The sequence below is a fragment of the Copadichromis virginalis genome, linkage group LG22, assembly GCF_057382275.1.
Source record: "Copadichromis virginalis isolate Kocher_CV1m ecotype Utaka linkage group LG22, C_Virginalis_male_GT1.1, whole genome shotgun sequence".
Taxonomy (NCBI): Eukaryota; Metazoa; Chordata; class Actinopteri; order Cichliformes; family Cichlidae; genus Copadichromis; species Copadichromis virginalis.
Window position 1 is genome coordinate 6,174,524 of NC_140638.1, and position 14,312 is coordinate 6,188,835.

At 36.1% G+C, this 14,312-nt stretch overlaps 1 protein-coding gene across 3 annotated transcripts in view; it reads right to left on the bottom strand.

The window, feature by feature from the left end:
• Positions 1–805: 805 nt before the first annotated feature.
• LOC146682554 (class I histocompatibility antigen, F10 alpha chain-like) overlaps positions 806–14,312 on the bottom strand; it is a 39,315-nt gene continuing 25,808 nt past the window's right edge. For all 3 annotated transcript variants that reach the window (XM_085446226.1, XM_085446225.1, XM_085446224.1), the window contains 7 exons: positions 11,051–11,311; positions 5,732–6,010; positions 4,195–4,497; positions 3,611–3,706; positions 2,742–2,759; positions 2,502–2,570; positions 806–2,178 (listed from right to left, as the gene is read on the bottom strand). In XM_085446226.1, the coding sequence (XP_085302352.1) occupies positions 2,524–2,570; positions 2,742–2,759; positions 3,611–3,706; positions 4,195–4,497; positions 5,732–6,010; positions 11,051–11,311 (1,004 nt within the window). In that variant the 3' untranslated portion in view covers positions 806–2,178; positions 2,502–2,523. The remainder of the gene's footprint in view (positions 2,179–2,501; positions 2,571–2,741; positions 2,760–3,610; positions 3,707–4,194; positions 4,498–5,731; positions 6,011–11,050; positions 11,312–14,312) is intronic.

The following is a 14,312-nucleotide window of genomic DNA, read 5'->3' on the forward strand; positions in this document are numbered from 1 at the left end:
CATCATTCATAGTGTGATTTCTGTCAAATTGCTCTTATTTTTAAGGACAAAGCCACGAAAGGTGTTTTAAATAAACAGAAAATGAACAAACATATTATAACTACTTGTAAAGTGGATGAAGCATTCAACACAACAAAGAGTGAAAAAGGGCAGATCTGCAAAATGAATGTACATCAGCATCTGAACTAACCTATTTTTAGCAGATAACTCCTCACATATTCCAAATACTTTAGCCACTCATGGGTGAAGCAGCTGCTCTAACAAAGCTTTGTTACTGTCACTCTTCAGAGCACATGGAAATTAGTTTTGCTTGTAGGACGAAGGAGCATTTAGCTCAAAATATAAATAACTTCGCAGCACTTATTGTCCTCTCATGTTTTGAATGTGCAAAGTCTGTTTCTGAATGAATTATATATGTGATATATATGTAAAGCATAGAGACACATAAATGTAAACTTCACAGGACTAAATCTGAATCATTAAATTGTTATCAGTTTGCTTTTTGTTTACAATCATATTTATTCATACTGTGGATCTACTGGCTTGAAGGGTTCAGTGTAGATTTTCTGCTAAACTATCAGCAACTAAAATAATCTGAGACATGTGGCTGAGAGCATCTCAAGCCTTACACTGTTAAAACACCAAACAGTGGCTATAGATGTAACACCATTTGGTTTTAAGAAGCCTTGATTATTAATGTTCGGCAAACGTTATTTCAAAATCTCTGCACTAACAGTTCTTTTAAACTCCGTCAAGCTGGCTGGCGGTCATGTGTCAGTTCAAACAAAATGGCATGAGACTGGAATTAAATTTTGCCATCAACTGGTAGTCTTTATTAAATAAAGTATGAGTTTACGTGCCAACACACGCCAAAGAACCCAAGCCCTCTAAAAGCAGCTGGCTTCCTTTTATACTCTGATTCAGGCGACCATTCTGGAATAGCACAAGTCTATAAAGTGTGAAGGTTGATTCTGTTCATCTGGACGTAGTTTTCAGTGGGAGAAACATTTCGTCACTCATCCAGGTGACTTCTTCAGTCTCAGCTGACTGCAGGTTTCCTATAAACAGTGCATTTGCACAATAGCTGAAACCAGCCCACTGAAGGAACAATGGGCTGTGAGGTCAGTTACTTCATCATATGCAAATTGTCAAGTCTAGTGTTGGTAAACCAAATGAAAAAAATAAACATCCACAAAAGCAAACATCGAACCACAATACAACACACACACAATACTTTTGTCACAAGGACACTTAATGGACTGGAGCTGGCATCATTACACCTAAGCTTACTGAGCTACTATCACGAGTTAAATTGTAGCTAATCCATTAATATTTGGGCTGGATTCATGAAACTTTAGCCAAGTGTACATTTTATTTTTTAAAAAAGTCACAGAAATTTGGATTATTTGGGACTTTATTGAAAAGCAAAAGTACAAAAAGGAGAGAAAGAGCAATGCAGTTTTACTGATATATAAACAGAGACAAACCCACCAATGTGTTAAAAACATAACCCACACAACCCTCCAGAATCTCAACTTGCACTAAACTCTAAAATCAAAAACACTCAAAACTTAAATACTTAAATCAAACAACAGAGAATAAACATAATCTTTATTAATTAAGAAATAAATCAGATATAAAGTAAAATCTTTTAAGGTCTCCTGGAATTCAACACAAGTTTGTCTTTTAAATCAAATTTTAAGTAAACGTACAAGATTTAGAAATATATTATTATGATTCCTTTATCACTGAGAGTGAGGGAATCTCAGCATTCATGAGTGATTCAATAATTTACAAGAAAACCAGAAACACTAAACTAATATATGTTTGAGTGAAGATGAACATACAAAGGTTTAATTATGACTGTATTGAGACTGCTGTGATGCTTCCATTGTTTCATATTGTTTTTATTGTGTTTTACGTCTCTCCAGGTGGTCACATCTTTGTTAGATCTTCAGAATAATTTAATGCCACCATTATGATGTATATGTTAAACATTTGCCAACTCATTTTCAAACTCCTTTCCATTAAATCTTGACTAATAAGCATCTGCAACTATATTTTAGACTTTAGATCTTTTTAACAGATCTAAAGTCTGTGAACAATCAACGAATCAACGAATTCAATGAATTCCAGTTTATGGAGAAGAACGAGCAGACACGTCTTCTCTCATGTTCTCTGTAGACATAAAGAAATAAAATAAATGTTAGGATAAATCAAATCCACAAATAACATATTTACAGTTTCATTAAGATCTAAAATTCTGATTCAATCGAGTATTTACTTCATATGTTTCTGAATGGAATTAACACATTTGTTTTCATTTTGTTAAATCATTTCATGAAACGTTCTTTTGAAAGCATCTTTCTCTTCATATGATTTAGTTATACTAAAGCACTTTTTTTTGGATATATTTAAAAAGGAGATTTTACTACATCCACTATTTTACATAAGTTTTAAAAGAAAGCTAAAACATGAGACACAAATATGAAGTAACTCACTGTGTGCAGAGCTGTTTGTGGTTTAGGCTTGAGGAAGCATTTGCTCCTTGACTTCACGGTTCTCTGCAGCTGTAGGTCAGAAACACAATGTTAGTCCACATCCTGCTCTCATCTGTCACTTTTACAACAATCAAACACAACAGGAAACAGCCCTGAAAGACTGTTTAGATTAAAGTACAGAAACCCTTTTTAATTTAGTGTAGACAAGAGATTAGAGAAAAGTGACAAATTTTAACTTACGAGATGGGGAACGTTTGCCTGAAATAAAAAAGAAAAAATACATCATGTTAATAATTTGTTGTAAATGTTAACACAATTTTTTTCATGTATTGTACAAGGCATCAAACATAATTTCATGTTTTCATTTTGTAATCTGGACAAAAGCATTAATTTAATGTGTAAAATTAAAAACATAGACACTGGGCTTACTCACTAATGTATTTATAGATATATTCTGACTTTTCCCACAAAATGTGCTCATGTTAAATTTATAAGTAAAGCGACTGAAGGTAGAGAACGTACACATTTCTAATGCAGGTAAAGGTGTACCTTAGGATGTGTTTGTTTGGCAGAGTTGATGGTTAAGAAAAGAGAAACAATGTTTGGGTTTCAATAACTGAGTTGGTGGTTATTTTGTTCCCTGACACAAACTGTAGCTCAGGTGTAAAAAAACAAAACAAAAACAAAAAACAAACAAAACACAAAGACAGAAAGAAAAATGATGCAGAAAAAGTAAATAACAGACAAGAAGAAAAAGTGAAGTAACTGGACAAAAATCTACAAGCGCAGAGAAATGAAGGGGCAAGTTATGAAACACAACGAGCATGATTAATGAATATTGTTGTAATATATTGAGGATTTGAAAGAGTCTGATCATCCTGCTGGCAGAGAAAGTGTTAAAATACTTTAATATTAATCTGAAGACTCAGCTTACACTGCTTTTGGTTGTTACCTGTTTAATCCTGTGTGCATTGTTTGTTTTCTTTTGAAAACTGTTAATAATGACTTCAATTAAGTCATATTACTCTTACTATCATTATTATTGTTTGCACTATGTCATCATTGTTGTTTGCATTATACAAGAAACATCCAGGAAGTTTGTTTCTCACCTGTCCTCTTTTTGTAAATAATGAATGCGATCACAGCGATGGCAGCAAGAACGACCACAGCAACAACAACAGGGATGATCAGGGAGAAGGAATTTCCTGTGGATCACAGAACAAACAAAATGTGAGAACAAAAAGTTTCCAATCAGATAACAATCATGTACAAGAGCTTCGTTTATGGTCACTACATGTTTGTCTCACTAATGTTTGTTTTCATTCCAACAATAAAAGTTCTGCCATTAAATTAAATTTCAATACATTGCCAAAAAATTTGAACATATGTTTCAAAATATACATTTTCCCCAATTTACTATTTAATCTTCTAAAACTGTCCATTAGTCAGATAATCAGCGGCCACACATGAACATGTTTTATATTCATCAATGTTCAGCAAGGAAAAAATGTGGTGGAAAAACACAACTTGGTCTAAACTGATTTAGGTCTTAAAATTATTCTGACAGAAGCTGACAGAAAGAATATCAAAGCAAACAAACTTTCTCATCCAACATGAACCACAGGGCTATTGCAGTAATTCAAGTGTGTGTTTCCCATGTTTATCACTCATCTGATCCTGATTCCAGACTCACCTTCATTGGTCTTGATCACTGCTTTGTCCAGTTTGGTGGCGATGTCCTCGTTCACACCAGAGAGCTGAAACACACATCTGTATCTGTGCCAGTCTTCAGGTTTGACTGATGAGAGATCCAGGTCAACACTCATCTGGAAGGTCCCGTCATTGTTGGTGAGAATCTCTCCTTTGTTCACACCCTCATGAAGCTCCACTCCATCTTTTTTCCAGACCATCTCGGCTCTGTTAGGATAGAAACCTGTAGTGTGGCAGGTGACTGGAGAGGAGGAAGACTTCTGGAGGAGAGACACTTTGGGGACAACTGTGGAGTAAAGACAAACAGTTCATTCTTTCTGTATTATTACTATTACTTGTATTTGAGCTGGAGGGGTGCATAGTGCAGACGAGACGTGAAGAAAAGAGCGCGGACAAGGTGGAGTGGATGGAGACGAGCAAGAGTGGAAAGGAAGGTTTACAAGATGGCAGTGAGACCTGCTGTGATTTAATATCTGAGGATGGTGGCACTGAGACAAATACAGGAGACAGAACTGATGATATTAAAATTATCATAAGGAGTGAGAAGGATTAGAAATGAGTATATCAGAGCTAAAACTGTGGAAGATGATCTGCTATGATGACCAACAAGATTATTATTATTATTATTAATGGATTGGATTTATATAGCGCTTTTCAAGGCACCCAAAGCGCTTTACAATGCCACTATTCATTCACTCTCGCATTCACACACTGATGGAAGCAGCTACAGTTGTAGCCACAGCTGCCCTGGGGCAGACTGACAGAAGCGAGGCTGCCATATCGCGCCATCGGCCCCTCTGGCCAACACCAGTAGGCAAGTAGGGTAAAGTGTCTTGCCCAAGGACACAACGACCAGGACAGAGAGCCCAGGGATCGAACCGGCGACCTTCTGGTTACAGATGCGATTCCCAACCCCCTGAGCCACGGTCGCCCATTACTATTATTATTAAAACCATACCAATTTCTTTTGATGTGATGTAGTTTATAAAATTATATTAAATTTAAAAAATGTGTCAAAAGGCCACGCAAAGTGCAATTATTTTAACCCTTTCACATTAGGGGTCACTACAGTGGACAACTATTCAAAGGCTGTTTTCTTGTATTTGTGTCAGTGATGATGGTAAACTTGCACATAAACCACTACATTGAACACTGATGTGTCACTCCATAGGCAGGGTTACAGTTGTTATAGTTGTTACATAAATTGTTATACTGTTATAAAATATTTTAAAAAAAAAAAAATATATATATATATATATATATATATATATTGTCAAATTCATAAGTCAAAATGTTTGTTGTACAACTAAGTGGACATGTAAAAATACTCTTTAAAAATGAAAAGTACTTGAAAAATCTTTTTTTCATGCCTTATGATGAATAAAAATACTCAAGAAAAAAAAGCCCTGATTGAGGTTTTCATAATTCATGCATGAAAAGGTTAATTTAATATCATATTAAGTAATAAACTGAGACATATAACTTTTGGTTAACAATCTAATTCTGGTCGTAGATTTTACCTGTTTTCATCAGAGAGCTCCTCCCATAGTTCACATACTTCTTCAGTGACTCAGGACAAATCTGGGTGAGGTAATACTTATACAGAGCCATTATAGCTCTGTTATTTCCCCACTTCATCTGTGTCATGACAGCCTGTTGTTTTGGAGCGACCCATGTCGCTGTCTTCAGGTCAAAGCTTATGAAGTCCTCTCCATCATAACCTTCTTGGTGATATCCATTCACTTCACCTGTTTCTTCATCCCATTCACAGCCGCACATCTGCTGGTAAATGTGAACACCTGAGAGAAAAACAGAGACAAAGACTGCAGTGAACCAGAGAGAGGCTGCACTAAAGTCTTATACTGACACAGAGACGTGATCAACATATAGAGGATCTACATTTATGGCTGTTTTTGTCTCATTGGAAGATTTTTAAAACCAGTCATCATTAACAATGTAGATTTTAGAAAAAGACACTGGGAAAAAAACAGAATTCATTTTCTCCCGTTAGCACATCTACGTCCTGCCTGCAGAGATATCACTGCACAGTTTATCTATGCTGCTGTAGGTGGAGAAACTTCCTGTGAGCTGCAGGATCAGACAAACACACTAAGATGGATCCTCAGCAGCCGACACAGATCCTGATTCTGGATTTAAATCAGGGGCGGAGCGTGGGGGTGGCTTACGGGGCTTAAGCCCGGGTTGTTTTGTCAGAAGCCCGGGGTATTTTGGAGTGTAATTTTTTCATAGTTAGATGTCTGGCTGACAACTGTATAAAACAAAAAGTACACACAATATTCGAAGCACATAGTGCACACTGTGGGAATTTACGACTGTGCGTGAATCCCCCCTGATATTGGTATGATCCGAGCTCAGGCACTAAGCGACTGAGCGAGGGGGCGGGGGGAGCTGCTGCCCGTGAGTGCGCTGTTGGAGAGACGGAGCCAGCCATACTAAGGAGAGCTTAAGTTTGAGCAGGTACCAAAGCAAATCATTCGTACCGTACAAATAATGTAAATATGACGGTGCATCACGAAAGATTGATATGAAACTGATCACTTGACCAATATTATTTTACTTGCTCTTCAAGTGAATCAACAAATGGCGAAATGAAAAGCCGAACAAATGCTATTTTTTTAGAGAGTCTTAGCTTACGTGTGTTTATTTCATATTTTCAGTTCTTACCCTCCCCGACTAAATCGGTTTCAGTTATGTACTGAAATATAAGAATGGACATTAGAGGCTTCTTTCAAAGAAAAAACTCAGGTAAATGTTATTTTATATATTATGCTTTGTATGTTGTTCAGTATATTTCTATGCAAAACAAGAGGGATTTCAGTACACAGCAGGATATTCACATTTGTAACCAGATATTTACACTTTAGGGAGAAAACATAAAACATTTTTACTGTACAACATCAATTTAGAGTAAACTTTTGTTTTAGATAAATATTGAAATATATTTTGAATTAGTTAAATGTCAGAATAAAGAGAGACAGAGCTGTCTATTTTTTTATCACTTTCATCATATTAAGGAGTACATGTACACTAAGTTTATTGTTAATTAATAAGAAAACTCCAGACATTCCATTCTGAGCTGAAGAAGCTTCTGATAGGTTAGTAGAGTCCATGTGAGTAAATTGGTGGCACAGCTGTGGATGCATATAAGGCAAAACACAGAGCCTGTTTCTTTGACATGGGAACATCAAGAGATGTCAACCAAAACACCAGGAAAAGAATCGTGGAGCTCCATAAGTGTGGCTCAGTATGAATACAATTTGGTGCCATTTGCAATTAAAAAACACAGACAGTTTCTCTCTTTACTCTTAAAGTTAACAAATATGTTTTTATATTTATCAATCTAAAAAAATAAACATTTAGTCTGATTTGATGTTACAATTAAAAAAGTGTTTGTGTTTTGATCTGAAGAGTATGTAAATATCTGGTTTCAACTGTATATTTGATGATTGTCAGCACAAAGAGGGAGAGAGAGGAGCAGAGATTGAGATGGAGAATGAGGACAGAACAGAGATGAACAAGAGCAGGTGAGACACACATGTTAGTCAAATGGTTGCTTACTAAAAGTATCACTGTATCATAGGTCCTCATGTATCTCGTACCTAGTGTTTCTTTTTAGGTTTGCTATTTTTCAAATTCTATATTTATTAAGTTATGCAGGCTTGTTTGCACAACAAAGCTAAATAATTATATAAACTTTTCTCAATCTAAATATTGTACTTTGGTAGAATTAAATAAATAAGTGTAGTGCAGGTCTATGATGATTTTTAGTGCTACTATCATCTAGTTCTGATTGTGGTTATGTCTTGGTTAAGTCCTCAGTAGTCCTGATTTTGAACTGTTGTAGTCCTGTTTTAATTCTGGATCAGTTCTGGGTCTGGTTGAATTGGGGTTTAGTCCCTGTGTCTTGATACAGCCCCGACTTCGTTCTGTCTTGCTGCTTAATTAAAAAACTAGTTTAAGGTGTCCTGCATGTGTGATATATATATTTCCCTATATGAAGTCATTCTTTTTTGAACAAAACTCAAAACAGAGCCTATTAATCTTTCAGTCATTTCTACACCCCCCCCCCTCAAAACAAAAAAAAAATCCCACATGCACACTACCCTTTAGGGCTAAGCCCCGGGTGTTTCAAATGTCTGGCTCCTCCTCTGATTTAAATTTACATCCTCTGAAACTCTGCAGCCGTCATCAGTCCTAAAAAATCCTTCCTGTGAGAAACTAAACACCAGACTGTCCTGAGGTTTTTCTAGAGGTGTCTCTGTTTAATATGATCATGTGACATTAATCTAATCTGGAGTTCTACTTACAGCATTTCAGGCTCCAGCAAATGCTTCATGTCATCATTGTTGACTATGCAAGAAATAATTTTTGATAAATCAGTTAATTTCTTGTGCTGTGACCTGACAAAAAGGTGAAAAAGGTTCCTCTAAGATTTTACAACCATGTTGTCATTTTTATTACATTTACTAAGAGCAGAGGACTGAAACAATAACTCCGACTTTGAATTTGACTCCATGCTGGGACACTTTGGTGTTTTTCAGCGCTGTGACCAGATCAGATTTTGCACTAAAAATATTAAAACATTCACATTAATGATATTATTGGATGTGTAGCACAGAGATCTGTGGGTGTCTTTCAGTAGGAACCTGAGCGCCACTGATGCTGTGATGAGAGCCGACAGTCTACAGGTGAGAGCGACACGAGGAGTCATTCCTGCTTTTATAACATCGCTGCTCTCAAAGCCAACAGAAACGCCTCGGTGCATCATCACAGGTATTTTCTTTATATGAACATGTGGAGTTACACACCACACTTTTCCAGCCTGTTTGGTTAATAAATTATATTACTATTATTATATTACTATATAATTGCTAATCAATAAATCAGGACGCTGTGAATGTCCATGGAAATCTCGCAAAAACACCTCCTTATAGGCGGCAACAAAGTGAATGTGGGATGAGCTGGTGTTGTCTTTACTCCTTTGATGTTTTTGTTGAAAGTCCAGGCAAGTATATACATGTTAAATGACAAGATATACGTGTTCAAATGGCGTCAATTAACTCACAACTATATGACAATTCTTCATAACTAAACAATAAGAACAAGTAGTCTGATGTCCTGTGATCATTATGAAGCTATAATTTGAAATACAATAACACGTTAAGTTTTTGTACAAAGTATCAGTATCGGATCAGTATTGTTGATACCACCCTGAATATTACATCACTAGTCACTGAGCGCTGGAAAAAGCAGCTCAGTGATCCGCCCAGAACGCTGTTATTTTCCTCCGCTTTCTGGAAATTTCTTGCTAAATTTTACGGCGTCCTGATTTAACGACACCACCTTAATAATCAACCTTCAGCCAGTTTATGGGAAAAGTGAGACATTTTAACACTTTACTTTCCTTGATTATATTTTCAGGTTGTTGTTTATTAGTAAAAAAAAACAAACATTAAATTTTAAATCTGGGACCAAAAATATTAAACATAGACTGAAACTCATATTTACTGTCTTATTTTTAAATAAATAAAGAATAAATAAAAATCAGTGTAAAATTTAGAGAAACTGTTAGCTGTTAAACGTCTGTCTGTTAGTTTGTGTTTCTTATTTTTGGTCTATCTACTTCTCACCAAACTGTTGTCCTATTGAAGTGAAACTAAAAGTTAAATATTTATTTATTTTCCACAGAGTAGCTTTGAGTTTGTCACCGATTCATTTATGGAACCTCTGCTAATGAAAGATAATCCTGAAAACATTTCCTCATGAAAACGGGCTGAATGTTTTATTTTCATGCATTTAGTTAAATTCATTCATAAAGAGGCCGTGGACAGTGAACGGGTCATTGAGCTGTCTCTACTTTCAGCCTGTTACAAAGTCAACCCTGCTTGATTCTACTGTTTTGTATTAAATATAACATTATTATTATTATTATTATTATTATTATTATTATTATTATTATGTGTTTAATGGAATCTGGAAAAACTGCTGTCAAAACTGTGCCATCACAGCACATTTAACATCTCAGCTAGATGATAAAGTATTTCATCCTAAGATGCTGTTGATGGTGTCTGACATATTTTCTTTTTCTATAATTTATTACAACATGTGATTATTTGTGAGGGTCGTCTGAACTGAGACACGGAGCGACTTCCTGTGAGCTGCAGGAACAGACAAACACACTAAGATGGATCCTGAGCAGCAGACTCAGATCCTGATCCTGGGTTTAAGTTTCCATCCTCTGAAACTCTGCAGCCTCCTATCGTTCTAACAAAAATCGTATAACTGCGGGAAAACTACACACCGGACTGTCCTGAGGTCTTTCTAGAAGCTTCCACTGAAGGAGAGTTTCAGTCCAGGATTGTTTTTATTAAAAGTCAAATATTGGTTCACAATAATTGTAAAACAAACACACTTCAGACTGATTATTTAGATCCTGCTGATTCTCTGGAGATTATTTTCTGAATAATCGATTATTAAGAAATTGCAGCAAAAACAACCATCAAGGTTTCAGAGGTAAAAAATCCTAAATATAAACCGAAAACTTCAAATATCATGAATTTATCTTTATTATTTGATTATTTTGATCAACTAAACAGTTAAATTATGGCAGTTCATACAAACATGATCATTAAAGCTGTTTGGATTAAATGAAAGTTTCCCAGACTGTAGTTCTACATTTATTACGTATTATTATGTTAATAATTTTAATCTGTAATCTGAATGAAACATTTAATGTGTGCAAACCTGTTTACTACTGTAAACAAAACACACTGAAAACATTAACAGCAAATATCAGTAAAAATGAAACATGAACAAACCTCCAGTTTGGTTGAAGCGCTGCTTTGCAATCTCAATGTTGGCTTTGAACCACTGCTGGTCAGCCCTCCTTTTTGCAGTCTGACTCTCCCAGTACTGCTGATCTATGTTGCTGGCAAACCAGTCCTGTTTGGGCACAGCTTTCTCCGTGTTGCTGTCATAATAATCAACCTGAACATCATCAACCATCCCAACAACCACAAACTCTGGGAAGTTTGGGACTTGAGAGGACGCAGTGTAGAAATACTTCAGCGAGTGGGTCACTGTAAGAAACAGTTAATGTTGTGAGATCTCAGGAACACAGACTTATAAATCTGGTTATCTTTTAAATAACACAATAAGAAAAACTACAGCACATTAAGGACATCCTGTAATAATCCTGCTGTCCCTTCAAAAAACACAAAATAGATTTATGAATAGATATTCAGTCTTTAATGTCATTTTTCTGATCCTCTTTTCTTCAAAACTTCAAATTCTAGTTTGAACCTGATTATTCACAGAAAGTTTTAAAACTGTTGTTTATCCTTCATCCATCCATCCATCCATCCATCCATCCATCCATCTTCATCCGCTTTATCCGAGGCCAGGTCGCGGGGGCAGCAGCCTAAGCAAAGAGGCCCAGACCTCCCTCTCCCCAGCCACCTCCTCCAGCTTATCCGGGGGAACACCAAGGCCTTCCCAGGCCAGCCGAGAGATATAATCTCTCCAGCGTGTCCTGGGTCTGCCCCGGGGCCTCCTCCCGGTGGGACATGCCTGGAACACCTCACCCAGGAGCCGCCCAGGGGGCATTCTTGTCAGATGCCCGAACCACCTCAGCTGGCTCCTTTCGATGTGGAGCAGCAGCGGCTCTACTCTGAGCCCCTCCCGGATGGCCGAACTTCTCACCCTATCTCTAAGGGAGAGGCCAGCCACCCTTCGGAGGAAGCTCATTTCTGCCGCTTGTATCCGCGATCTCGTTCTTTCGGTCACTACCCACAGCTCGTGGCCATAGGTGAGGGTAGGGACGTAGATCGACCGGTAAATTGAGAGCTTCGCTTTTACACTCAGCTCCCTCTTTGTCTGTTTATCCTTCAGTTTAGTTTAATTCAGTTTTCATGATTGATGGTTTGAACGCATTATAGGTTTTAATTTAACTATATTTTTATTTTGTTTTCATTGTTAAACAAAATACATATTCTTTTTAATCTGTTTTGCTTTTGTTACGCAGCATGACCTCTGAAGTGAGTTGTTCTCTTTTGCATTTCAATTTTTGATTACAGATTATATGAATTGATTGAAGCATATCGATGCTTCTTCTTTGTTTATATTATTTTTATAGATTTTTTAAAGCTTAAAATTGTTACAGAAAGTTTTACTTCCCATATCTTTGCAGCTTCTTATTGATCATTCAGCAGTGATACCAAAATTAGTTCATGATGGTATGTGTAGTGTACTCGCACTTTACATACATATCTGATATTATGAAGTAATAATGATTTAATTTGCATCTCAATTCAGTTCAATTGAATTCTATTTTATTTTATTTATACACGTCACAACAAAAGTCACCTCATTGCGCTGTTAATTAAGCAATAACGCCAGAAAAACAGTGAACTTCATATCCGGGTGTAACTACTCGTTAGTTACGACATGTGGCTCTTCATATATTGAACAAATAATTTTTAAATAATAATAAAATAAAAATAATATTTATAAAGATACTTAAATGAACTTTAGTTAACTTTAATGAGCAGCTGTTGTGTGAAAATGTTTTAAACCTTCATGAAAATTAAAATAGTACTTAGTTTTTAAAATAAACGTTTTAATTACTGTCACCAGATTATCATCAGACCTCCTCACTGATGTTTTATTTGATGGACTGTTTGGAGAGACAGCAGAGTCACAACGCTTAAAAATGCATCACAAACGGTTTAAACCCGGAAATCATCAAATAGTTTGGGACATATTATGGGCAGAAATCTGTGCCATCAGAAACTGAATTTGAATAAGTTAAATTTGAATTGCTCAGATTGAATCTGAATTGTAACTTGAATAAATGCTTTTGAAAACTGAATTTGAATTAGTCTAATTTGAAATTGAATTTATGGTTTGAAAATGATCATCACTAAATTGAAATGTAATTTTATATTTTGAAAATGAATTGATTTGCTTTGAAACTGCATTTTATCCTTTAAAAATTCAGCTCTTGAATAATTTCAGTTTCACTTCTCACCATTCAGTTTCAGTTCTACAATTCAATTTCAGTTCCAAAATTCAGTTTTTGGAACTTACATCCGGTTCCGGTTCAAGCGCAGATTAATAGAACTACGTTTTACTAGCGGACCGAAAGTGCTACTGACGGGAATGTTCAGCATCTTGAGCTGAATTAAGACTTCAGAAGTCATTCGTCATGTCGAATGACCAGCGGATAAACTCTCAGGTTGGTAATAAATGTATTACATGTATAAGAACAAGCGTCATGTTAACAAATGATAGCCGTAAGGTAACTTTTATGCTTATTGTAGCTGTTAGCTAAAAACGCTAATTTAGCGTAGTTTGCCCTGAATTCAGCTTTGACAAACAAATATGATCGACTGTTCCTAGTAGAATTCCAAAGTTGTCATCTTGGACCCTCTCAGAGTACCCCCCTCTGTATGCTTGTATGCTACAGTAGGGAAACATGCAAAACAGTGTCCAAACCTTTGTATTTTAGCTTTATTTATGTCTTACACAGCATCACAACTCTTTGGCTAACTTAATAACTTTAGCTAAAGTGAATAGTTAGTCTAATTCATTAGTGTAACATTACTGGATCACCTCTGTTTGAAGTGATATAATGTGATATACAACTATCACTGTGTTTAACTACCATAATAATTCTTAGGGTACTGAGTGCATGCTTAATTAGATTTTGTTTTTTAAAGCATACTGCTCCATTACTATATTTCACAGGCTGAAGTTGTCGGGTCACCTCCTAAATCGACCATCTTTTACAGGTGTTTTGTGCCAGAAATGGAGTGTCCACTGAAGACTGAAGATACTGAATGTCTACGCCTTGCTATTGATCCCTTTTGTGCCTTCATCTAGACAAGAGACATTAACTTAACCACTCTCATATGCTCTGTACCTACATCACCTTCCCTGACAGTTGTAGCTTGGCTCATCTGAGGGTGAAATTATAAGAATGTGTTATTTTGCAAAGTGCTCTCTAGGGTTCCTAAATAAAATATGGCATTGAGGTCATTTCTTTTGAATTAATCCCTCCTTCTGAAATATAAGAACCTC